The sequence below is a fragment of the Calonectris borealis genome, chromosome 8 (assembly GCF_964195595.1).
Source record: "Calonectris borealis chromosome 8, bCalBor7.hap1.2, whole genome shotgun sequence".
NCBI classification, from domain to species: domain Eukaryota; kingdom Metazoa; phylum Chordata; class Aves; order Procellariiformes; family Procellariidae; genus Calonectris; species Calonectris borealis.
Window position 1 is genome coordinate 17,164,232 of NC_134319.1, and position 25,304 is coordinate 17,189,535.

The 25,304-nt window shown below is 37.9% G+C and overlaps 1 protein-coding gene across 1 annotated transcript in view; it reads right to left on the reverse strand.

Annotated features, from left to right (window-relative positions):
- COL24A1 (collagen type XXIV alpha 1 chain) overlaps window positions 1-25,304 on the reverse strand; it is a 149,707-nt gene that overhangs the window by 82,331 nt on the left and 42,072 nt on the right. The window contains exons 11-19 of the mRNA XM_075156204.1: window positions 23,650-23,703; window positions 22,912-22,956; window positions 17,695-17,748; window positions 14,220-14,264; window positions 9,374-9,427; window positions 9,238-9,282; window positions 8,780-8,833; window positions 8,079-8,132; window positions 6,357-6,410 (exon numbers count right to left, since the gene is read on the reverse strand). Coding sequence (XP_075012305.1) covers window positions 6,357-6,410; window positions 8,079-8,132; window positions 8,780-8,833; window positions 9,238-9,282; window positions 9,374-9,427; window positions 14,220-14,264; window positions 17,695-17,748; window positions 22,912-22,956; window positions 23,650-23,703 — 459 coding nt within the window. The remainder of the gene's footprint in view (window positions 1-6,356; window positions 6,411-8,078; window positions 8,133-8,779; window positions 8,834-9,237; window positions 9,283-9,373; window positions 9,428-14,219; window positions 14,265-17,694; window positions 17,749-22,911; window positions 22,957-23,649; window positions 23,704-25,304) is intronic.

A 25,304-nucleotide genomic window follows, 5' to 3' on the forward strand; every position in this document is an offset into this window, starting at 1 on the left:
GCTTACATGGAAGCAGAGTATCAGAAATGCTTGGAAATTACACTCCATTTCCACTAGGAATTCTCTTACATTTGCAGAATCCCACTCACTCCAAGCTGTTTCCACATGACATTTGGCAGCATTGCGATTAGTCACCGACCCTCATGCCCTCTAGCTCCTCAGCAGCCCTCAGTGGAATTGGGACAGAAGCGCTGATGGAAGGGCACCACAGAGCAAAAATCTCTCCAGGGACTGACAGTCCCTTCAGTTGCCAAGTTTCCCTGCTCCAATATTATTTTATTCAATCACATGCTGTGTTTCATTTGAATGAGAATTTAGAATGAATTTTCAGAAGCAATACTGACTGGATGCAGATACTGAACTTCAACAAAATACCTTATTAGAGCTTTATTACTAATTACTATCAAATTACAAAAGGAAGATTTCTGCATAAAACTACAATCTCTCTAAACAGAGAAAACAAGCTGTGATTTTGTGTTCTCAAATAAGAAGTGTTTATTATTCTTCTGAAAGGACATGCTATGCAGATACAATTCAATTTTAAAAAATCTATTTTTTTCTCTACACAATTTTAGAAACATCAGTACTCACACAGTTACAGGACTTTGCTCTTTGCCATACGTACAACTGCATGACAGTGTCAATAATGTGCCAACTACAAAGAGTAAAATAGTAAGAAAAGAAAGATTTGAAATGAGCTTTCTTCTGTGTGTGCCAATCTAGCCAAAGTTTAATGCCAGCATGTTTAAAGGGCAGAGACAAAACTTTATTTTTTTTCCTGGAAACCTTCAATTCTGATTTGGAAAGGGTGGAGGAAGGAATCTAAGAGTACAAATTACAACTGTACAATTGCAATTTGTCAGAGAACAGAAAAAAGGGCAATCATGGATTACAGCATACAATACAGGAAAGCTTTGCAATTTACTATTGGTAAGATGTCAGTAAAATGATGCTGATGTTGCTTTGTGCTTTTGTCTAATTGCACATGGTAGATCTGTTCAGCTGTGCTTACCAAAACACTAGTGATTGATTTTCTTGTGAGAGACTTAAAGTCACCAGTTTTCCAAATGAGATGCATCATCCTTTAAAGCCAATTAGTGCATCTACATATTATATGCAAGACACATTAGAATCATCGTATTTACAACAAGTAGCATCTAGTGTAGTCTACTTATAGTGTGAGCAAGGCCCTACATCAACCCTTCAAAACATGTCCTTCACAGACCTGCTTGGCTGCTTGATGGCCAAGAAGGTGGCTGGTGATTCACCCGACTGACCAGCACAACAGCACTGGCCACCAATCAACATATTAAGGACCAAGTCTTGAAGCATTCTGTAAATCTATAATGTGAAAAATTAAGAGCTTTGGTAAGAACTTCAGCACAGACCCACTCTGTGGAGCAGACAGGATTTCCGGAGGAAGCCTAGCACAGTTTGGTTAGAGCTACACTTGCTGTTAAACTCTGTTTAACAGTCTCTCTGTCTGCCCTGAAGACTTCCAGTAGTCAACCCACAAGGTGCACCACAGAAGAGATGGTCTGTTGGGCAAGCACAGTCCAGGGAGACCTTAGCCACCTGATTAATTACTTTCACAAGAGTCAAAAATCAAACCAGCCATTCAACATCAACAGCTACTTTTTTGGAACTTTCCAATACATATAACAATGCTAAGCAGATAGATATGTATTTTAAAATTTTGTTATGACTTATGATGAAAATAAGCATCAAACGTGGGCATTTCATAAGGGACAGAAATACCAGATTATGTATTTATTTTAAAATATTCAGGCTCTTCTTTCAGGCATGCTTGTAATGACGTAAGTGACAGTGGGGTTAGGCAAAGTCCGAGCACAGAGGAAAGTAATCAGAAACAACTCTGCGCATTTTGAAAATCAGGTATTCCTAACTTTAAAGCTTAGAAAAGAGACTAGTAATGAATAGTCAGTGAAACAATCCTTGTGCAAGAGGAACTCTGTTCTCTTGCAAGAGGATTATTTCACTGTACATTGCTTCTATGCTGCTAACAACTGTGTGCCCACACAGATCAGACCACATCTAGACTAAGGCCAGACCGAAAAAGTAAGGCAGAAATTTCAAATTTATTTGCAAGACTACTGCTTCTTCTAAGATCAACACCAAAACCCAAGAGCCAAAGCAGTGCAGGTGTTTAAAATCAAATAAAAAATATTTAAATATTAGCTTGCCTTACTCTAGGCAGATTCAGAACATTAGGAGTTAAATAATGCCCTGGTAAAGCAACACAAATCAAGTTTTATTTATCTGCATGTCCCTTCTTTTCTAGTAAAGTCTCACCACAGCTCTGCCTGAAAAAGGAAAGTCTCCAAGACAACAAATACCATGCAAAGTACCTATGAAGGTCTGTGGAAACAGACTAGGACCTAACAGGCACAGACTGAATTATCATAATCACTCTGAAGAAAATATAAAACACAGCAGGATCACATGAACAAGCATTGTTCAACATTATTAAAAAGTCAAGGTAAATTGAATATTTCTGCAAAATTAATACATATTTCTTGAAAAAAAAGATCAGAAAGACGTACTTATGTCAAATCTATTAAAGAACAAGTTAAAGATTCTGTGCAAAGGCAAGCAGAAAGCATAAGCAATTCTACAACAAGAACACTTCTTCAGATGTATGACAGAACATGCAATTAATTCAGCTATAAAATTGTCTTTATTTCTGTATTTCCTTCAAGTCATTTGCATGCAAGTTATTCGATGCAATATTGAAACATAAGGCTATGTTATCACTGTACTCATAGCATTGTTTGCACAACCTCAAAACATCATGTGATAAGATAAAACACGCATTAAAAATAAACTTTTTTAAAATTAACAACTCAAAGCAGCCAGTGATTCACTTACAAAATATGTGCCTTTTTGACTGTTTACTATTATTTGAATTTATCCTTTTCCTTTGTAATGCTATTGCCTTCAGCATGAAACATACCAGCTGAATCCCATATGAGTACCTTCCTGAAAGAATAAGCTAACAACTTCAGATCAAAATACTGCACAGATGAAAAAAGTTCTATTGAAGAGAATGACTAATGCTCCCTCTGCTCCAGATGAAACCTATTTATAATACTCAGAGCACATCTGAAGGCACATCTGAAGGAAACTATCACCCTCATTCTTGGGGGATAATTAAATTTGATTCATAGAGCAAAATTTAACTGTAAAATATTCTGAATACATGTGGAAGCCTGTTAAAACCTTGTCTAATTTCATTCATTAACAATAAGCATTACATACTTCATCGTACAGAGTAAACACAGGCATTGTGGGTTAAAACAGACCAACACTTTCCAGTTGTCATACCAATAAAATAAAGCTCTCTAGAAAGTTGAAATTTTGGTTGTTCATTTTTAGATGCATGACAAAGCAGGAAAATGTGTAAACTGATGAAGAATATGCTCCATAAAGCGCTCACTAAAGATATCCAGTGCTTTGTGAGCAGCACGCATTCAGGCACACGACAAACCCTGGCTCTCTGGCAACATACCCAGAAGAGAATTTGGCTTGACAATACAGGACTTCTGCACTGAAAAAAAAAGGCACTTGGCAGCCAACCCTCGTATGGCCGCCCAGAGAGGGAGCACGAGACCTCTGTCCCTCCCTCTACTCACTCCTGCCCATCAGCACTGCAGTTCTCAGATGGACCCTGCCTATGAGGGGGTGGCTTATTTCAACTCTGATCTGGTGCGCCTAGGCTGCACAGCTGTAGAGGAAAGATTTAGGAAGCAATTCACTGCTGACCTGCATATAAAAAGCCAAAAACCCAGGAGGATGAATGAAGCCTGCCAGACCTGCTCCCACTGTTGTGTGCAGAGATAACTATAGACTTCAGCTGCTGTAGTGTCTGATTTACAGCAATTTACACAGGAAGAAAATTAGCGATATGACTGCTTATTCTTTATACTCATACACATACTCATACTCAAATGTGTAATTGGAGAGACCAAAGGATCCCGTTTCTTATTTCACATGTACCTAAAACAAGCTTGACAAGGCACATTTATAAATCCCACTGTCTTAGCGTTGGACAAAAGGGGAGAGACATAGTTTGAAGTAGGATCTGACAGGTTCTGTCACTGGGCAGACAAAGCCTTGTACCTCCCGCTCACAGCAATGCCCAACAAATCCCATAGTCTTTTTTTTTTTTAATAAAATCTTTCCTAAAAGGTATATGGTATGGGTTGTCATGTCCCTACCAAATTCAAGATACTCTTGCAAGACACTAATTCATCACACTCTGCTGTTTCCAGAAACATCAAGGGGAACATGTAGTATAAGATGTAATGTCTGTTTTCTACATGGGGTCACGGGAAGTCTGACCATTTAGATAATGAAATAGGAACAAGGAAAGCAGTCCTGTCTAACCTGCTAGCTGTCTGTTTTTGGAAGAAGAGACATGATTAGATATACAACAGTAGGCTTTTCTTGTAGGAAAATCTGCATTAATTGCTCATACTTCATACATCCAGTTGTGTCTAAATAGCTTCTGGCAACAACTAGCTTATTTTTACAAGACAAAGTAACAGGGAGAGTAAGAGACAATCTTCAGTTTTAAGCTGGGTTTTTTTAATTGCTTTTATTATAGAACTTCTAGAATTTCCAATTTGTTCAAGACCCTGGTATACTGCTGTCCTACTTCCCTTCTATTTCTGCTATTTTGCCATAAGGTGACCATGTTTTTATTAAGTAAAAGAAGGCAAAACTTCTTTTACTTTATTTGGATCTGTCTTGCGTGACTAAAGTTAAGAGAAACATTGTTTTGTAGTTTTAAACCTGACATTTTGCAGACAATTATTCAAAGAAAAATACCTGGACACTCAAGCTTTAATTATCTAACATAAAGCACCTTATTTGCCTTCTAATGGCTGAAGTAATTCTGCACCCCTGAGCAAAAGGAAATACTGAGCTTTTCAGACAGGAAGTTTTCCCATCTGTATCTGCCCTGAGGGTACTAGCCCCGAGTGATGAATTTCTCCCCAGGCCCAAAGGAACAGCGTGCCTGGGTTGGAATAAGGGATTATGAAGGACTACCAGTATAGGCGTCAGGGTCACCAGGACACAGGCTTCAAGACCAACAATTTGATATTAACCTGCCACAGGTCTCCCTTGCTGGAAGCTATACAAAGAGAAGAGATGATGCAAGGATCTCTTTTGCTAACAGTGAAGAGGCTCACAAAATCTAAAATCCTGAGCCACAGCGGGAGGCAGCTGTGGGCAGCACGCACAGGCTTTGTGCCTTTTTCATTATAACTCAAGAGCATGAAAATACTGTCTCCCCATTGACTAAAACATATTGGCTTATTCTGAAAAGACCATCTTGTTTTGCTACAACACATTTGCCAGTGAATTGTCTCTCAGTGAGGGCTCATCTCCAACAAGAAAGTGTGTTTTTTAGGATTTAGAGGAGTTATAACAACAAAATAATAAAACCCAATAATTTGTTCTTTGAGAATCAGAGGCCTTGGGCTCCCTTTTAAAAAAAGGTAGGAGTATAGAGCCTTGGTTTGAGGAGATATGCTCCCAGAGTTATTTATCTTGGAAGGCCAGAACAACCATCATGGCTAATATATATCTTCCAGACATATTTTAAAAAAAAAAACCAACATCATCGATTGGAGGAGGCTGATTAAAAAGAAAAATCTGCATTTTTTGCTTTCATGTCTCCAGCAAATATATGTGTGTCTGTGTAAGCGCATGTCTTTCCTGTACAGCCCACAGCATTTTTTCCTATAGCCCATGGTATAAATGCCAAAAAGCACCGAAATGGAACAATTCAGAGACTGACTTAGTTTCTGTGTAGACTTCCATAGTACTATACAGTTCTTAGGCAACTGCACTGCTAGATTCAAGTGCTTGGCAATGCTTCCTATGAAACTGGTGTTTATTATTTGCATTCTTTGCAAATAAAGTTATTTTGTAAGAGAGAAATACACAACCAGGGTTGGAAAATCCCATTTGTAAACATGCTGTAGAATTCATGAATGGAAGTGTGCCTGAGCAATCACATGAGCCTCATTCAAGGTGTAATCCATAACACCTGGATTCAAAAGAGAGCAAATCCTAATCACATAGGCAAATGAGGAACTACTTTGTATTCAAAGATCCTGTATATTAATATTTTGCATTAAAAAATTTTGAGCTAGAATCTTTTGTATTTTATAGAGGAGAATGAATTCATCAGATATGACGGAATAAAAAGTATTTTATAATTCAACTACGACAACAATCTTTTGTGAAGCAAACCCATTTACCTCTGATTTTTATAATTTAGAACTAGATGACATTCAATTTACCTCTATCAAGCAATTTCTTACCTCAGGTCCTGGAGGACCCAATAGTCCACGGGATCCAGGATCTCCAATTTTTCCCTTAAAAAAATCCAAACATATTTTAGATGATAATTTATTTTTTTAACAACAGATTTTAAAAACATTTATCAAAAAGCCAACAAAAGCGTCGAGATGACTTTTCCATTAAATAGGAAATTTTATAACTGCCTCTCTTTGGATTCAATTAAGACAAGTTCTTCTTCATATCTCTTTGAAGTCACAACAAAAACAGCAAGTTAGCTTTAGACAAATAAAATTGGGAGTTTTGGGGAGGCCCAAACAGTCATATAAACCTCCTTGAAATATATAGCTGTTTTCACAATAAAAACTACATATTATTTCAAAGTCCAGGAAGTAACATTGGATATTGGTTTACATACTTACCTATATAGTTTAAGTATCCAGTCACGGCCAAAGAAATGGCAGTTTTGTGATTAATAATGGTAAAATTAGGTCCTATCCACACGTTATAATGGATACATTATACACAAATACTGACACACCTAAAAACTGACCAAAATATTTCTCTAAATTATGTCTGTTCTTCCACATTTTTAAAAATTTGCTGCTGCTGCTGCCATAACTAGGTGTTCCTTGAGCAAAATTAAAGCCTGACCCGGATAATTTTTTAAAAATTTTAAACGTAAATTATTTTATTGTAAATGTATTCTACAAAGTTAAACATCATACTACTTGCAGGACTGAGGTCTCATATCTTAACTTAAGTTAAGAAGTTGGTCACATTCAGTTTGTGCTTAAAATCCACAACTGTTCAGGAATGGGCTAATTCACATGCTTATCTTTAAATGAAAATGCTTATATCTTTAAAGACAAAAAGGCCAAGTTTTCCCATCTAAGTTTAAGCAAATTTGTGTAAGTTTTTTGCAGGATTAGTGTTTTATTATAAATTCTCTGGGACAAAGAAAGTATTTTAGTGTTTTATTATAAATTCTCTGGGACAAACAAAGTATTTTTTATTGAGTTTAAGGGCCTATGACATTCATGAGGTCTAAGTAAGTTTATCAGATAGTGGCAGTGGCTTGATTGCACATAAGAAAATTGAGAGTGGAGTGATTAATTCTTTAACACCGTTAAGTATTGGCAGCTTTTAATTATACACCAAAAAGAGTCAGAGAGTAGTGCTAAAAACAGGTGAGGAAAAAGCCAGGTAACCCTGTGCAATGCCTCTTCTGCCTCAACATTTACAAACCCAGCACAAGTAGCAGCACTGCACAGATGCCTTTAAAGTTGCTAAAAATCAGTAAATAGTGGAATTCATGACTACTTCCATCCCTTGAGAAATGACTGGCCATTATTAATGAGATTTCCCACACTCTCTCCAAATCCAGCTAGCCCAAATGGTCATCTTGGCAGCTCCCAAATCTCTCAGTGGATTTGTTTCAAACATTACCAACATGTCTATTCCCTCACAAAATGACTGTTACAGAATACCTAATATCCTGAGCACTCCCGTATTAAAATCTGACACATATACTGATCTCTGTAATAAAATCTCACACATTAGTATCTGATTCACTCATTAACCAGCCACTAGAAATAAAAGCAGCTTAGACCTTCTTCTTTGTGCATTTTGAATTAGGTAGCTTCTAGAGGACTACATGCAGTGTGAACATAAGATACAAAGAAGTATCAAATATAACAACATATAGTGATATATTGAAAGCAAAAATTGATGTGTAAACTTACTGGGGGTCCTGGCTTTCCTCTGATCCCTGGGGGTCCTGGTAAACCAAGAGCACCCTGAAAAAAGAAAGTTATTAAATACACATAAAAATGTATTGTTGTGTTATGTTGGAAGCAATAGATTGCTACACTTTGCCACCTGAACCTGGCTTCGAAATAATTCTGCAGGATGAGAAATGTCTTCTAACATTCACCTTTCATCAAAAGAGTTCTCACAGGATGTGCTATTTCAGTGACTTCTGATGTACTAGCCAAATAGCAAAGATACTTATTTCTCTCAGTTTCACGATATGAAGGAGCACGGCAGACCATATGCTGCTGCTAACCACAGTTGGTCCAGGTGAGCTGCAGATGAACCTCAAGGTTCAAGGGAAAAATATCTTTTACAACAGTTTCTTAGCAGGTTTCAGATCATATCATAACTCTTCTTGTTTGATGCATCTCTGAACACACGGCAGCCAGAATTCTGCCCATGCCCTTTACTTGTCTTTGTTCACTACTTTCCAGAACTAAGTTTTAATTAGCACAGCATTTCTTAAAAATATGGTAATTCGGTGGTATCCAGTAATACTACTGCATTCTACTTTTTTTTACTACTGCATTCTACTTTTATGCAACTGACTTGTTGCATTTTAAGAGACTCAGAAGCCTGACGAAGTTACTGAAATTGGACAAGTCTGTAAAACAATGCAATTATAAATTACCTTATCTCCTGGGTACCCCTGGTCTCCTGGCTCTCCTGCAAGGCCATGTTCACCCTAAACAACATATTATTTTATACAAACATATGTATGTAGCTTAAAATGGGGTAGTTATCAGAATTAGAGAATGAGAAAGATTAATTCAATATTTAGTATTTAAAGCTAACACAGATCTTTGAATGACAATGCAAGATGTTCCACTGAAGCACCCCCTCCATGAAACCCTATGGACACAGCACTGGTATTGTTATGCCCAGTAGTAAGTGCTCTTTCCAGAATTAAGTTTGTCTAAAGTACCAGATCGTGAGACTGAAGTAATTTTAAAAAATAAAAGTCAGAAGATAAAAGAAATCAAAAGGAAAAAGGGAAGGCTTTGTCAAGTACATTATTTTGCTCAAGTTTTAATGAAAGGAATCTGAAAGAACTAGGTATCTCTAAGATAATGGAAATATTTAAATCACCTTATCACCTTTCATTCCAGGCTGTCCCACACTCCCTGGGAGACCCTATTAAAATGAAGAAAAGAAAAATCCAATGTTTGTCTATAATTTGGAAAGCAGCATAGGCACCAGGCTGTGGGATCGTTCAGCACCATACCGTGGGCCCTGGAATTCCTGATGGTCCGCTTGGTCCTGCTGGCCCAATGCTTCCCTACGAGACAGCAAGAAAGGTGACTGCATTAAAAATTTGATGAAATGGAGTAACTTAAAGGCTGGTAACAGAATGTGGCATTTTCTGCACCACAGAGAGAAACCAAAATCTTTTTCAGGCTAATTTCTCGGGAAAAAAGTTTCCAAATTATAAGCCCCCCACTTTTACAGTTCCCAACCACCTCAGCAGAAACACAAGAAACCAAACTTGTAGATTATGTATTCAAGAGAAGATTGCGTTAGGCAATGCAGAATAAAGCTTTCTTTTGTACTCAGCTGCACATTCAGTGGCTATTTCCCCTGTCCTTAGGGTTACATGACATCACTACTCTGTAAGCATCGAATTTGGATTAAAGGAATTATTCTACCATGAATAGTGCCATAAAAAGTGACTTTTACTAGGATTTCTCATATCTCAGTGACTTCTACAAGTTAAAAAAAAGAGATGGGATTCTTCCAAAAATACCAAGTGTGCACACTTAAACCTAAGTTCTGATGGGCATGCTAACCTTTTCTGTTCTCATGTACCTTCAAAACCCTTACTACATCTCCCCTTTCTGGCATTTATATCGACAGTTTTATGACTTGAAAAAGAAAAGTGAACCAGAAATGAAAAGAAATTAAGAATCTTAAAAGATCAACACAGCAACAGCAGTAATATTAATGAAAGATGGTGAGCTAAACATAAGAAATGATTTAGCAATAGCTAAAACTATATTATAGAGGGAAAAGTCTATCTACTTTCTGCCTGTTGCACCTCTGGAAAAAAAAAAAGGCAGTGTTATACCTCTGTGGCTATGCAAGAATTTAGCAACAAATATGAATAAAGAAATCTTTTGCCACTTGCTGAGAGTGACATGGAAAAGATGAGATGGACACCTACTGATTTCCAGTTCAGCACACATTCATTATCCTCTGAAGACTCTTTCAGCAATGTTAGCAAAAACATTCTTCTGCAGCCTTCATCAGACTCATGGCTCACTGAAGAAAAAGGAAGACTGATGACTTGGCATCTCAATAGTGCTTGGTAAAGCTCCCAGGAAAATTGCCACTCTATATTGCTTTAGCTTTCCATGACTGCTTAAATGATATATTCTGTCATGTAAGCTGATGCCAAGATAAATTGTTTACATTGCTGTCTCTTACTTGTGCTATATATTCTAGTTCAGCAAGGCATTTCTGTATTAATGATACTGTACGTTGAAATGCATACTTATGGTAACAATAGCATTGATTGAAAAATTACAGAGGGAAATTTAGCTTACAAAAGCAATGAGAAGAAGTTCCAAAATAGCTTTACAAAATTCAGGTTGATGAAACTCCTGTCACAGTCTCCAGAGATACTGGCTGACCTAATTAACAGCAAAGAACTGGAACTACACAAAAATAAAACTGAGAAATGATCTCACTGATAAGAAAAGGGTTGAATTAGTAAGTCTGTCAGTTTTTTAAATCATCCTCCATCTACAACAGCCTCACTATATGTTAGCACATGCTTATCAGTTTGGTTAAAACTTGCTGGTAGTTAGAAAATAAAAATTACTTCAGCCACATAAAGCATACCTTTCCCACCATTTGTATGTGACAAGTGAAACTAAAACCAAATTGCTTTTACCTGTCAAAAAGATAAGATACCAGAAAAGGAAAACTAATGCTTCCTAGTATTAGTGGGGTTTTTTAAAGGAAAAAAAAAATGTAAAAAGAAAAGCCTTCATCTTATTAAAACTCATGGCCTTGCAAATCTTGAGAGACTGACCACTCAGCCAGCCAAAACTCTGAACTTGGCAATAGCTTTGTATATTGAAAAAACCATGGAAGGAAGGAATTCTTGGACTCAGCTTGCTGATGCTGCTCACTTTGCCGTTGTTCTCATGAACAAACACAAAAACATAGTTAGCTCTTGACACTGCATACAGCTGGGCTGGACAAGCTACTTGAATTAATGCTGTTGGTTTCTGCCAGAATAATATATTTAATCTAATGTTCAATATTGCATCTTGTAATAGTACAATGTGGTATAATTGACTAAGTATTTTAGAAAAAACATTGAGGTCTCTAGTTCTTTACTCAGTTTGGGATGACCACTAGCATTTGCCTGAATAAGGGCCATGTGAAAACAGAGGCCAGGGTGCACAAACCCATTTGGAGAGCAGGTGTCGTCAAGGAACAGGGCTGCACCACACAAGCTGTACTTGGGGATGCTGAGGTCACCTGAAATTTCTCTGGGGTCTTGGTGAAATTCTACTACAGTTTAAAGAGTGCAATGGTCCCTTGTAAAGAAACTCTGGAACAAAGCACAGCTCTTCCATTTATCTTACTGACTGGGAAAGTGGGAACCAGAGTAACTAATACAATGTAATGCAGAGACACAGAGGAGTGCATAATAGTAAATTTTACTGATGATGCCTATATACTGTGTTAGTATCCACAAAAGACTCATGCTACTGAAGTCCTGAAGATATTGAAGTCCTCTTCAGCCATGTTCCGACCTTATTTCAAAACCCCAACTAGATTTGCTGATGCTTTGGAAGCTTCCAAAGGGTGTTCAGATTTGCAGGTCAACTGCAAAATCTTACTGTACCAGGAAGAGTTAACTGCCCCTGAATGGCAACGCTATGTGTCCTGGCTAAATAAAAGAAGATACCTTTAAAAACACCTTAATACATCCATAAGATCTATTAAGCTGTCAGAAGGATGTACAATGACCCTACCTTTATGGAGGCGCATTTCTACATTATAAGCACTTGTCCATACATATTTGTTCACACATCTGTCATCCCAAGCACTAAACTCTATTAAGATCAGAAGCTCATTTGCAAAATTATTTCTGCCTCCAAAAATGTCATTGTTTTCCAGTATATATACATACACCTCAGCTACAAACACACAAGTGTAGGGGTCAAAGGAGCTCTCTGCTCCATAAAAGATCCTTAATTCCTTGCACTCAAATGGAGCTGCAGCAGATGACAAAGTTTTCAACAGTTCTGGGGGTCAAACTCTAATAAAAGATGTGAATATCAGCGCACTCCCTGTAAAAGTCCTGTTCCAAATTGTCACACTGCGAAACTAAAAACTATACACAGGAAGAATTAGCTTAGTAATTATACATAATGAAGAAAGAAATGTCAGTTTCTATGCTTTACTTTCTTGATTTGTTTTGAATACAAACTATGTAGAGCACATGGGCGCATAATCAATGTTCTTTTATACAGCTGGAACTGTGCAAAGGAGTCCCTCATATAAACGAGAGATGGCAGGCCACTCAAATGGGGTTCACAGACAAAACAATTATTAATTTCATGCTGGTCAAAATCTAAATATGCCATCAATTTTTTTTTTCAAGAAATAGCTCTCATTATGGTTATATTTCGGCTATATACAAGTAGTGATTGAAAATAATTTCTATATTTCACTAAAAATTATTGACACTCAATCTCTCTGTGTAAGTGACTGCAACTCAGCAACACAGCAATTGGAGCTTTGACCATGCAAACATTTATGCTCATGAATTCTAGGAAGGGCTAAACTGCTGACTAAGTTTTAGTCAAAATAATCAGTAACAGTATCTTTTTAGAAGTGATATATAGTAGGCTTTTTTAAAGACCTCAGATACATTTGTACAATTATCAAAGTCCTTGAGATAAAATTACAAAGACAGTCATGTATGAAAAAAAGCAAACTATAATTCAAAGCAAATTCTCAAGAGTGCAACCTCTAGTATCATGAGTGGTTCTATTGGCTCAAATATGTTAACTGACAAGAACACAGTGAGTCATGTTTGCATGATGAAGGCTGGAAGCCACAGAAGTTCCTTGATCAAGCTTGTGTGTCTTCACTGTAGCAATGCTGTAACAATCCCAATCAGGCAGCAAGGGACGACTTATAGGAATATTTTTTGTTATGAACATATCATTAAAAAGATAATAATAATGGAACTCAACTGCCATACTTCAAAGGAAAAGTTAGATGACCATCAGTGTAAACTAACAAACTTATCAAGAATGCTTCAGATCTCCAGACATCAAAAAAAAAAAACAACCACCAACCACTGGAGACAAATCATGGCTTTCTTTAATTAAAGTGTAAACATGCTATTTTCTCCCACATGTTATGAACTATTAACATGGCTGGGTAGACAGCCTTGATTGAGCCAACATCAAGAATCAAATCCAGGTCCTCTATCAATAAACACATGAATTACTTAAAGTAAGGGAGTAAGACTACACAGTATGAAAGTATCAGTCTTTCCCACCTCCTGTAGGACTCATTCATGTCACAGAGCTTCTCTGGCGCAACTGTATTTATATAACTACAGCTTGCGACTCCATAATGAGCATCACAACCTTATTCTAGAAATATTAAAAAAATATTGAATATGATACTGTATACAAGATAAAGTAATTTTGCTTAGGAATTAATTCTGCTTAGAATTTGGTAGCCGTATACAGGAATGAATGAGGACTGTGGATGTTAAAACATTTGAAAGTATTGCACTTTTTCAAAAAGTAACGCTGTCTTTAGGGGTATAAACTAGCAAACTTGGTTATTTCAAATAAAAAACCCAGACACATCAGATCAGAAATAAGCATACAAATCCAAACTAAGTATAGAAGTACTCCATACCAGCAATATGACAGCAGTTCTGTAGAGTGATTTTAATTAAAATCATGTCTAACTAAAACAAAATCTGTTTAAATCCCTGGATTCTTATATTTGTTTTTATTATTTCACAAACATACAAGAGAACTCTTCTAATGAAGCCATATCAAAGCAAGTAATAAAAATGTACTCACTCTTAGTCCTGGAAATCCAGGAGGACCAACACCACCAACAATTCCCTTCAAAGAAAATAAATTTTAGATTATCTGAATTTTACCATTTTAAAAAATTCCCAGTGATAAGATAAACAAAAGTCATCTGCAAAGCAAGATGGGATTTTTATAGAGAATTTGTGAAGAATGACAGCTTATCACTGTATAGGGGAACATGCTTATTAAAATCCCTGATTGTGGAATTAGATCTCAAGATATTTGAATCATGAAATCATTCCTGCATTACCAAGGAATATGAGATTTGTTACCATGATATTTAAAGTGGGAAGAAGAAAAAAATTTTTTTTTTTGGGTGGAAAAAAACCACCAGGAGAATTTATTACGATTCCTTTGAAAGATAAATAGAACACCGGCTCAGTTCATAGAACGACCTTTGCAAATTAGAGGCTAAACTCTCTTTATGAAAAATTGTTTCTTGATACAAACACTACAGTATTTGTACTTGATGTAGAAGTAAATTCAGTGGTACTCTACTACTGCCTCTGTTACACTCAAGTTTAACTCAGCAGAGGCTAAAATTCCAAACGCCACGGGAAACAGCTTGCCAAGTCTCTTTGCCCTGCGTGAAAGGGATATTGTAGCACTGCAGGTCAGCATGCTTCGTGCAGGCAGCTCCTGGGACCTGCTACTCAATGGATATCATAGATAGGGTTCACTGCAGCCCATCGGCATCTACAGTGTAGGGGAATCGAGTGCACCCTCAGCAAGTTTGCAGACAACACCAAGCTGAGTGGTGCGGTCGACATGCCTGAGGGACACGATGCCATCCAGAGGGACCTGGACAAGCTCAAGAAGTGGGCCCATGTGAACCTCCTGAGGTTCAACAAGGCCAAGTGCAAGGTCCTGCACCTGGGTCGGGGCAACCCCCAGTATTGATACAGGCTGGGGGATGAAGGGATTGAGAGCAGCCCTGCCGAGAAGGACTTGGGGGTCCTGGTGGATGAAAAGCTGGACGTGAGCCAGCAATGTGCGCTCGCAGCCCAGAAGGCCAACCGTATCCTGGGCTGCATCAAAAGAAGCGTGGCCAGCAGGTCGAAGGAGGTGATGCTGCCCCTCTACTCTGGTGAGACCCCACCTAGAGTCCTGCGTCCAGCTCTGGAGCCCTCAGCACAAGAAAGGCATGGACCTGTTGGAGCGGGTCCAGAGGAGGGCCACGAAAATGATCAGGGGAATGGAATGCCTCTCCTATGAAGAAAGGCTGAGAGAGTTGGGGTTATTCAGCCTGGAGAATAGAAGGTTTCAGGGAGACCTTATTGCAGCCTTTCAGTACTTAAAGGGGGCTTATGAGAAAGATGGGGACAAACTTTTTAGCAGGGCCTGTAGCGACAGGACAAGGGGTAATGGTTTTAAACTAAAAGAGGGTAGATTTAGACTAGATATAAGGAAGACATTTTTTATGATGAGGGTGGTGAAACGCTGGAACAGGTTGCCCAGAGAGGTGGTAGATGTCTCATCCCTGGAAACATTCAAGGTCAGGTTGGACAGCGCTCTGAGCAACCTGATCTAGTTGAAGATGTCCCTGCCCACAGCAGAGGGTTTGGACTAGATGACCTTTAAAGGTCCCTTCCAACCCAACTATTCTATGATTTTATGAATTTTTATGCAAGCAAATCTGAGCCCATTCTGAAACTGTCCAACAGGGCATGGCTGCTGGGCATGGGACAGAGGACACCTTCTTGCTCTCCTCCCTCCTCTGGCACCTACGCACCTTCTCCAACCTGCTCCAAACTAACCACAGGGGAAGCTGAATGCTCTAGCAACATCCTCCAAGGCAGACTGACATCCTCAGAGAATTGAGAGGGTGGAAATGAAAGATGGCATTCCTCTGTTAAGCAGAAGAAATTAGGCATGGAGATAAATATCATTAGTGTCAAGTCAGCACATGGGAAGAAATGTCTTCCCTTCAAGTTCCTGCCACCACAGGCCTCCCAGGCAGCCCCTGCTCTCTGCTGCCAGCTCATGAACAGGCTCTGTAAATATCCCATTAGCATTGCGGCCCCCTGCAGCTGCAGCTCTGGCCCCTTGCCTGAACAAGCCCTGCAGGGTGAGTTTTGGGGGAGGAGGGGAGAGGGGCTGCTGCCTATCTGAGAAGGCAGTAAGATCAGCAGCTGTCTTGGCAGATTAGAAGGAACTTGTTTGCAAATGCTTGCGTTAAAACAGGCTTCTTTGTAAAGTGCAAGTCTGTAGTTTCAGATCCAAGCTTTCTGAGCTTGTTTCTATTAAAGTACTGTTATTCTGCAGATCTTGTGGAAAGACAGTATCTGCTTTATCAGGAATGGAGGGAGACTTGGGAGTACCAGGAGGGGAAGGAAGAAGTAACCTTTCTATATCACTTGCAAAGCAGCTGGTGACACTCACAACACCTCAGAGGGCTTTCAAGATGAAAAGCACCATACTGACATCAGCTGACATTCCCACAAGGGCAACTTTGCCTCAGGGACCAGAAATGCAAAATAATTTTTCTCCTATGTTCCAAAATGCTGACACCAAACGTCGATAACCCGCCAGCAAAATTCACGAAAGCTTTTCTAAAATAAGTTTCAAAGATGTGTGTCAGGAAAGGGCAGGCCTTCAAAAAGCAGACCATCTCTACCCAGTTCCTGACTCTGGTCCATATCAGAACAACATTTAGACACAAACTGATAGCAGTTTCCAAAGGAGAATCCAACAATAAAAGCAGATTCAAATCAGCTGCTCTTTTGCCCAGCACTTATTGCTGTTCCCTTGTCTGGCCCAAAGCCCTTTCACTGGTTTCTCATATCAAAGGAAACCTGAGTTTGGAGTCTGCAGCCAGAGTTTTCCTACAAATACAGCAAGGCAGGAAAGCTCCTTTGAGGACAGCCAGTGAAGTGACGTGACTGTGCCACAGTTTGAATACCATACCAAGAGAGCACTTCAGCCTGCACACGCTGCCAAGGACAAAGCTGTTATCATACTGATGATAATGCACTAAAAGACATACTAGCATAATTGTATTCAGTAACAGTTCAAAGGATGAAATCAACTATCAAATGCATAAGCATACGAAAGCTAGGGTTTTGGCATGCATGCAGAATCCCATTTTGTTAAGGTGATCTTAGAATAATGGTTTAAATAAACAACGCAAAGTCATATCCAATGCAAGAATTTTTGAAGACAAAACATTCACCAGTAATGCAATGAGGACAGCAAGACATCTGATTCTCAAGGTAGTCAGCACATGCAGCAGTGGAAACTGTGTTCTCTCAGGAGCTTTCTGGTTCTTTTCTCTTTTTTATACCACTGCTTATTACAGTACTATCCTAGCAATTTCCATGGAAAAGTAACAGTCCAAAATTTTCCTGTGGACTTCAAGACATTACTTTTGAGGCAAAAGTCTCCTTTCCATTTGGGAGGGGAGTTAATATTGAGTGTTACAAATTTTACCATGTTAATCAACACACAATTTGATACTTACAGGATTCCCATCTGGACCAGGGGGGCCTCTATTTCCAAAGTCACCTGAAAAACCCTAAAGCAGAAGAGAGAATGCTTGTTCTTTATTATCCAAGACATGAAGGGTGGTCTGAACACTGAATTCCTATAGGTATTAGAAATTAGGACATCAGCAAATGGATTCAGGGAGAGAGATGGAGGAATGGGAGAAGCAGAAAGTTTCAGCTGCACAGTTCAAATGAATAGAATAGAATAGTGGTATTTGTTTGTCTCCTAAAATCATAACCAAAAAAGATATAACTATACACAATGTAAGCATAGGGCAAAATCAGATGACTTAATGCTTTAAGAGCAATATTAAACAAGTATTACTTGAATTGTTTCCTTGGAGTCTCTTTTCCTATTTAATATTTTTACTTCAATTTTTTTTCCCTGTTACCTACCATTCACTAAAACATCTGTCTTTTGTTCTCGCCTTACTTTTCCCCAAATATTAATGGTTGCAGTGTGACACATGTTCTTTAGAAATCAAATTTTTCATCTTTCTGGCACAACACTGTCCTTATCAATGTGAACACTTGCCTTGGTCTGCATCTAGAGACTGAAACAATAACTCAAGACATAGAAAAGCCTCATTCATTTTATCAGAGTTTTGACTTCAGAGACTAGATTATCAGGACAGGGAAGAAATCTGACTGGCCAAGTCAAGCGTCGAAGCTTGAAACAGAATTTCCATTTCTTGCTTGAGAAGCAAAATGAAATGGAAATCCACCACTTCACTGACTTTAACCTTTCCTGCTTCCTGTCAGGGTTTCGCAGACTATTTTACTTCTTTCTGATGTTGCCCACTGCAGAAGCACATGAGTTGCTGGGGAAAAGTAATTTGGTTTTTGTTTTGTTGGGGTTTTTTTAAAATTAATTTTTATCAGTGTACTATTGCCAGGCAGATCTCACTACTTCTCTGGAAGAGCCATATGAAGCCAATAGCAAACTTATGCTATTAGTTTGAAGCAGCACCATGTAATATTTTCATGATTCTTATCCCTGTATAAAGTTAGGAGAAAGGATGGAGCCAGATCTAGAGAGAAGTCAACATCCTTTTTAATTACATTGTAAGGTCCATAGAAAAGCCTATCACAAAATTTGCAAAATACCAAGATGGAAAGGGATTCTGCCTGGAAAAAAATCCAAGCTAAGGTGCTCACAGGAAAGAGACTTTTCCTGGAACTGAAAAATCTCGCACAGTATTAGAGTATTGAGATAACTGAGAGATGCATTGACCTCAAGAAATCAGCCACAAAGCACTAGAGCATTACTAGTCCATCTCCATGGGGAAGAGGAGCAAATTCCATCCTTACAATACTTTTTACATGAAATACTCTTCGTCTTTTCAATGTTCGAATGTCTTTTTACTCCTCCCTGTGTATCAGGAACAGTACTTTGAGGCATTAACCTTTCACCTCTGTAAGACTGTGTTCAAACCTGCTGCAGGTCAAAGGTAAATTAATTTGGCCTTTTTAATCTACCTTGTTTAGAGGACATCCACATAGCTGTCCAGCTCAGGACTTAGTATAGCAGTGTCTTTCCTTAATGGAGTGGGGGATATGCATCATCATACAGTATTATATAAACAGCAGAGTCAGGAAGACAATATAAAACTGTGGCAAGGAGGTGAAAAATCATATCATAAACCAAAGCAGTTTAAGCACTGCTTAAGCCATATTTGGCTTTAGTAATAACTTAAACCAAAATTCTATAAAAGTTAAGGCAACTTTTTATGTGTGTATATACATGCATACACACTGCTAAAACAGTATGTTGAAACAACTTAATAGGCTCTTAATTCCCATCATCATGCATGATACTGTGAATTAATCTGAGAAATGTTTAACACTCCCTGTACATTTTTTGGGTTGATTTTGGTTGGAGGTTTTTTCTGCATCCTCCTGCAAATTCAGGAAAGCAAAAAGATAGGAATGCCTCTCACAACAATGACATTTTTATTCAGGATCTGATCATGGAACTCACAAATAAGAATCTACAGCCATAATTATAAGATCTGACAGTACAGGCCTTTATATCATTACTGTCTTATCATTTAAACAGTAGAGGTTGATAGGTGAATGGTCAATACAGCAGATTTCATTGATTCTCAATCTGTACACCATTGGCCAAATTTTTGCACAACTCTGAAAACGTACTGTAAAATTTCACACATGCAAAACGGGTATTTGACAGTGCCTATGTCGTTAAAAGCTAACAGCTGATAGGATGTAGACAAAGATTAATTTCCTACCCTTTCCTTAATAGCATAATATTTTGGTTGTACTGCCTACCATTGGTAGATGTTGGAAGAGGCAGAATTGCCATAACACGCATGAGTATCAATTTTTTTTTAAAAACACACAAATGAGGCATCAAAAGTGAAATGGAGGATGCAGTGGGACAGTTTTACCAGCCACCAGATCATAGATGCAGGTCACAGATGATGGTTTATATACAGCAGGAACCCAACATAGCATGAGTTACAAAAGGGACAGATTAGGACAGATTACCCACAGGCATCATAATCCCATTCTCAACAGCATGTGTCTTCTAACTGATGCTGATAAAACTACCTTAGTAAGTCGAAAAATGAAAGGAAAATGCAACATAGGAGAACAGCCAGAAAAGTCTAAAATTGGAAGTAATATGATAATACTAGTGTGCAACAAGCGTTTTATTACATCAATATTATCATTTACATTACCATAAAGCACACAAAGGACGACTATTCATAATTTTAATATAAAACAGAACCTGGACTGTTTTTACAGGTACAATGGACTTGATTAATAAATTCTTAGTATAATTTACAAGGTTTTAGTATAATTTACAATAGCTGGTTGTAACTGATCCCATATAGAAGAAAACTATATAAAAACATTCCCCCAAATGTGGTCAAATTATGTATGTAAAAGCACTATGCATCATCTAACAGGACAGATAATGCATTAAAAATACTGCAGAACTAGCTAAATTTCATATTACAAGCATACAATGGAAAGAAATTGAATACATATGCTTTTACTATGAAATATTTTCTTTAAAGCATATTGTACGCAAAACTAATCTAAAATTCAAACAAATTCTCACTCTATAATCTTCACAATAAAGATTTGGGTAATTGAATATTTTGTTCCATTTCAAATATGCCAGAGATGTTACAAATATGAATAACTATTCAATAAACCTGCTAAGTAGTAACATTTTGAATTGTAAGTGTACAATCCCTTGTATGATCCACCTTTCTTATACTTCAATATTACTTTCCAAAAAAGATCATATTTGGGATCTGTTTTCTTTCAGAAGAATCTCTGCCAGTCAGAAGTTTTTCCCAAAATATTTTTATTGACAGAAGTTTTGTCCAAAGAAATAAGTTGCATCCTAGAACACAAGGTGAGGAGCCTGACTTCAGGCACTATGCAGTTCCCATGCCAAATTTCCTTTAGTGACAGTGCCCTGCCCCAAAGCACCAGCATTGTTAACTCAGGGACACTGTGCCAAAAGATGTTATCATCACAGCTATCATTGTCTGGGGTTAAAATAACACACATTGTCTAAGCTTGTGATCCAGCAAAGTGCTTCAAGTCAGGTTCCCATGTGATTGCTCTCCTGGTTTGGTCCCTATATTAGTAGCCTTTAGTCAAACAAGTACTTTATAGATCATAGAAAAGATTTGGAATGAACCTTGGGATTGAGGAAATGACAACATTACAGAGGAATCAGTACTGCATGAAGGTAATCACAGACATTGTGCAGAGGTGCTTTTGGTGCTCTGTCACCTATGTGAAATCTCACTGAATTGATTTATATAAAGAAAAGTCCTTATCAGAGCATACCCTGGCTCTGATAGAAGCTGTGCTCTTATTGTAAATGAAAAATAACTGCTTACCACAGCACGCACAGCACCAACTGTTACGGATTGAAGCAAACTACTACACTGGCAATCAGAAGCCTCAGTGAAATCTGCCACTGAGAATGAGATTATAATGCAAAACATGTTTTCAGAGTAACCTGCTGTCACCTCCTCCTCCTTTTCCACACTGAGCACAAGCCTTTGCTTTCTGTCGACATTCTCCTTAAATGCTGCACATGACTCACCAGCACAACACACTGCCAACTACTGCAAGGTACTGATGGCACAGACCCCTTCTTGTCCAACACTGAGATGCACAAAGTAGCATTTGATTCAAAGTATAAGCAAACTACAATATGGTCAACAAGCACAGAAGCACCCTGTCCTGCTATCTGAATGATTAAAAACCAGATTCTTACTTTGATTTTATACCTTAACAAGTTGATAGCAGCTTCAGAAAGAGCAGTCTATCAACTTAATGACACTTTTCTCTGCTTGCCTTTCTTTACATCAAAAGGAACTCTATTGAAGGCTAGTGCCTTTTTTGGCTGGTGTTGGATCACACAGAAAACAAAACATAATTAAGCAGAATCCTCTACAACTTTCATAGCATGCATCAAGGGCCAAACAATGGTAAACACACTACTACTACTGAACAAGCTTGTTCAACATGCTAGATTAAAGTCATCTGAACTGCCGAGCACAACTGAGTGCACAACTGGAGAATGCTATCGCAGTTTTCAATCTCAAACCACAAGGAAGTTAAAATTGGAAACTCCTGGATAGCTTCAAAGACTTAAAATAATAGGGTTGCAGCAGGAAACAAAACATTTGGCATTGAAGATATACCACAGGAAATATGTAAACCTTGGTAATGTATACTTGGCAGATTTGTGTTTATTCTCAGCTGTAGAAATATATGTTAAGGAGAAGACAGCTTTAATTTACCATACTCCAGAAATATCAGACATTAGAAGCAGATGATCTACATTCAAAGCAACATCAAAATCAGACTTATGAAACTTGCATCATATCTGTGCCTTGTGCTAACACTAATTTTACAGAATATATTCATGTGCTTCTGTCATCTTTTAACCCTCAGATAGTTGCTATCAGTAACCAGCCACAAGGCTCATCATGTTAAGTCTTCCTTACTTCAAAACGTCTAGTAGTTATAATCTGTACAGAATTTGCAGTACTGCAAAGTACTAACTGGAAACAATAGAAAGTCATCTATGGAAAATATAAACCTAATAGTTTTCAGCTGATTGAAGTTACAGAATGAATTACAGGTGCATTTACATTGGCAGCAGAAATTGTAACAAGTGTTAAAAGCTTTACCTGTCTCCCTTTAGGGCCTTTTTTTCCACGGAAGCCTGGGATGCCCTGAGAAAAAATAACCCATCGTAAGTAGGTTTTCTATTCTTCAAGAGCTTAAATTCAAGTAATTAAACCTGCATTTGATTGGAAAAGACAGTATGAGAAGAAGCACCATAAAAAAAAAAAGATTTGAGCAAACAATCATAGAGACAATATCCTGTAACAGGGGGGCAGAAACAGAAACTTTGCTTGTCTTTACTGTGGCCACATCAGAACAACTATGAAGAAGGGCCATATCCTGCTTCCATCAAACTACATGGCCAGACATCCTCTGTGCTCAAGAGAAGCAAGAAAAAGCTCAAGCACAGAGATGACAGAGATGAAGATTTCCATGACTGGTTTTATTGCAAACATCATCTGACAACTGAAAAATATTCATGATTGACTGAACGAAATTACTTCAATGAAAAATACTCATTATGGACCTTGGTGGCAAGATAAAATACCCCTAATCCTTGCAGCTCTAGATTAAATTCAAGTAATAATTTGCAGCTGCTCCCCATTTAACTTTAGCACCAGTGCATTTCATTGATTAGACTAATTAGATATGACCTATTTATTTAATTTCCTCCACATCAGTTTTGCTTTTAGACAAAGACTTAAATGAATGGTTATACCTTGTACATTTTTTCCCCGTTCTAACATATATTGCATTACCACCCAAACATCAATATTTCATTAATGTTCCATTAAACCTACCCTTTCTCCTTCAGGTCCTGGTTGCCCTGCCACACCTGGAGGTCCAATGAAACCCTAAAAACATAAGAACAACTCTTGATTACAAGGCTGCTTCCACCAACACTGCTTGTCCTTCAGTATTGGGTTCAAGATCCAGGGATTAAATTCAGGCTCATCTGAAATTATGAGTGAAGCTCAACCAACTTAAATGTGAGTAGGATTTACTCTCCAACCAACAGCGAAAACAATTTCCTATTATAAGGGTACAGAATCAATTAATAAAGAAGTACTAAGAAAGCGTTCCAATAAGACAAAAGTTGCATCAGAGACCTTATTTATTAGAATAAATCAAATATGAAAAAGCTGCTGAAGTTAATCTTATTCATGAAATACATCAGAAAAGATGTTCTCATCTTTAATAACACTGTGTGATCACTGCTATATGCAAGAGTCCTAGAAAGTTTACCTTATCATAAGAACGTTCTTCTTAAAGTTCAGTCACAATGCATTTCTTTCCCACCTTCCCCTCAGAAAGTCAGAAATAGATCCTCTCATATGATCAGTTGTATGGCCACAGAGACATGCTGTTGACTCAGCAGAAATGATTCCACAATTTACAAAAATAGTGGTATAGATGGATTCTGACTACCAGATTCAAACTGAGATTGGAACAAAAATATTATTAGTGACTAAAAAAGAATCCCTTGCTTTCATCTCTTTCTCTCCTCAGTCCTCTGATTGTAATGATTTGGGTTTTTTGGGTTGCCTTTTTTTTTTTTTTGAATTATGAAAGATAGTGCCTATCTTGTCATCCAGCCCTAATGAGTAAGGAAAACAAAGACACTTCTTTCTTCTACAGTTTCTTAAAACAGCTGAGAAGCAGAATATAGTTTGATTGCAGCAATGTTCTAAACTTAAAGCTCTAAAGATACTTCATATCATGTTGCAATACACCTCCATGGCACAGCAGTATGTCTCAATAGGGCTGCATCATCATTTTTATTGGAAGTTGCTTGTAGAATTTATCTACAGGACTTAGCCTTAAGACCTGACAGGTGTTTTTCCCTAAAATTACTCATACATTGGCCATTTTTAGCTTTGTGTAAGCAGAGAAGTAGTAACTTTTCAGGAAATGACTGGGATCACTTAATGTCTTGTCGGTTGAGAGGAGAATGAGACAAAATGCATTGAGAATCTGAGCAAAAATAAACTGAAGAAATGTAAAAGATACAATCCCTGAGGGTGCAATATCTGTTGGCACTTGATCCTGACAAACTAATCTCTTCCATCACTGTAATGAAAACTAACATCAAAAAAACCCACCCCAAAAAAACAGACATATGTTTAAGAAGCTGGTGCAGGTGAAGGCTTTTAGTGACTACATTAAAAAAACAGGACAAAAGCAAACCTAGCACTACAATAAGATTATTTTAACAGATACTTGAGAACATAGCACACTGCTCAGCAACCCATACAGCATGAGCCGAGGGCCTGAAAACACCTAGCAAAAGGCTCCTTCAAATCCTAGGTGCAACCAGCAACATGCAAGTTTCTGGAAACCCGTGTCTACTGCCTAACAGCGAGTCAGTCTGAAAAAACACTTATACGAGCATGTGTAGGCATGCACATGTGCCTGTTAAAAAAAACAAGATACAAAACAAAAACAAAAAACAGAA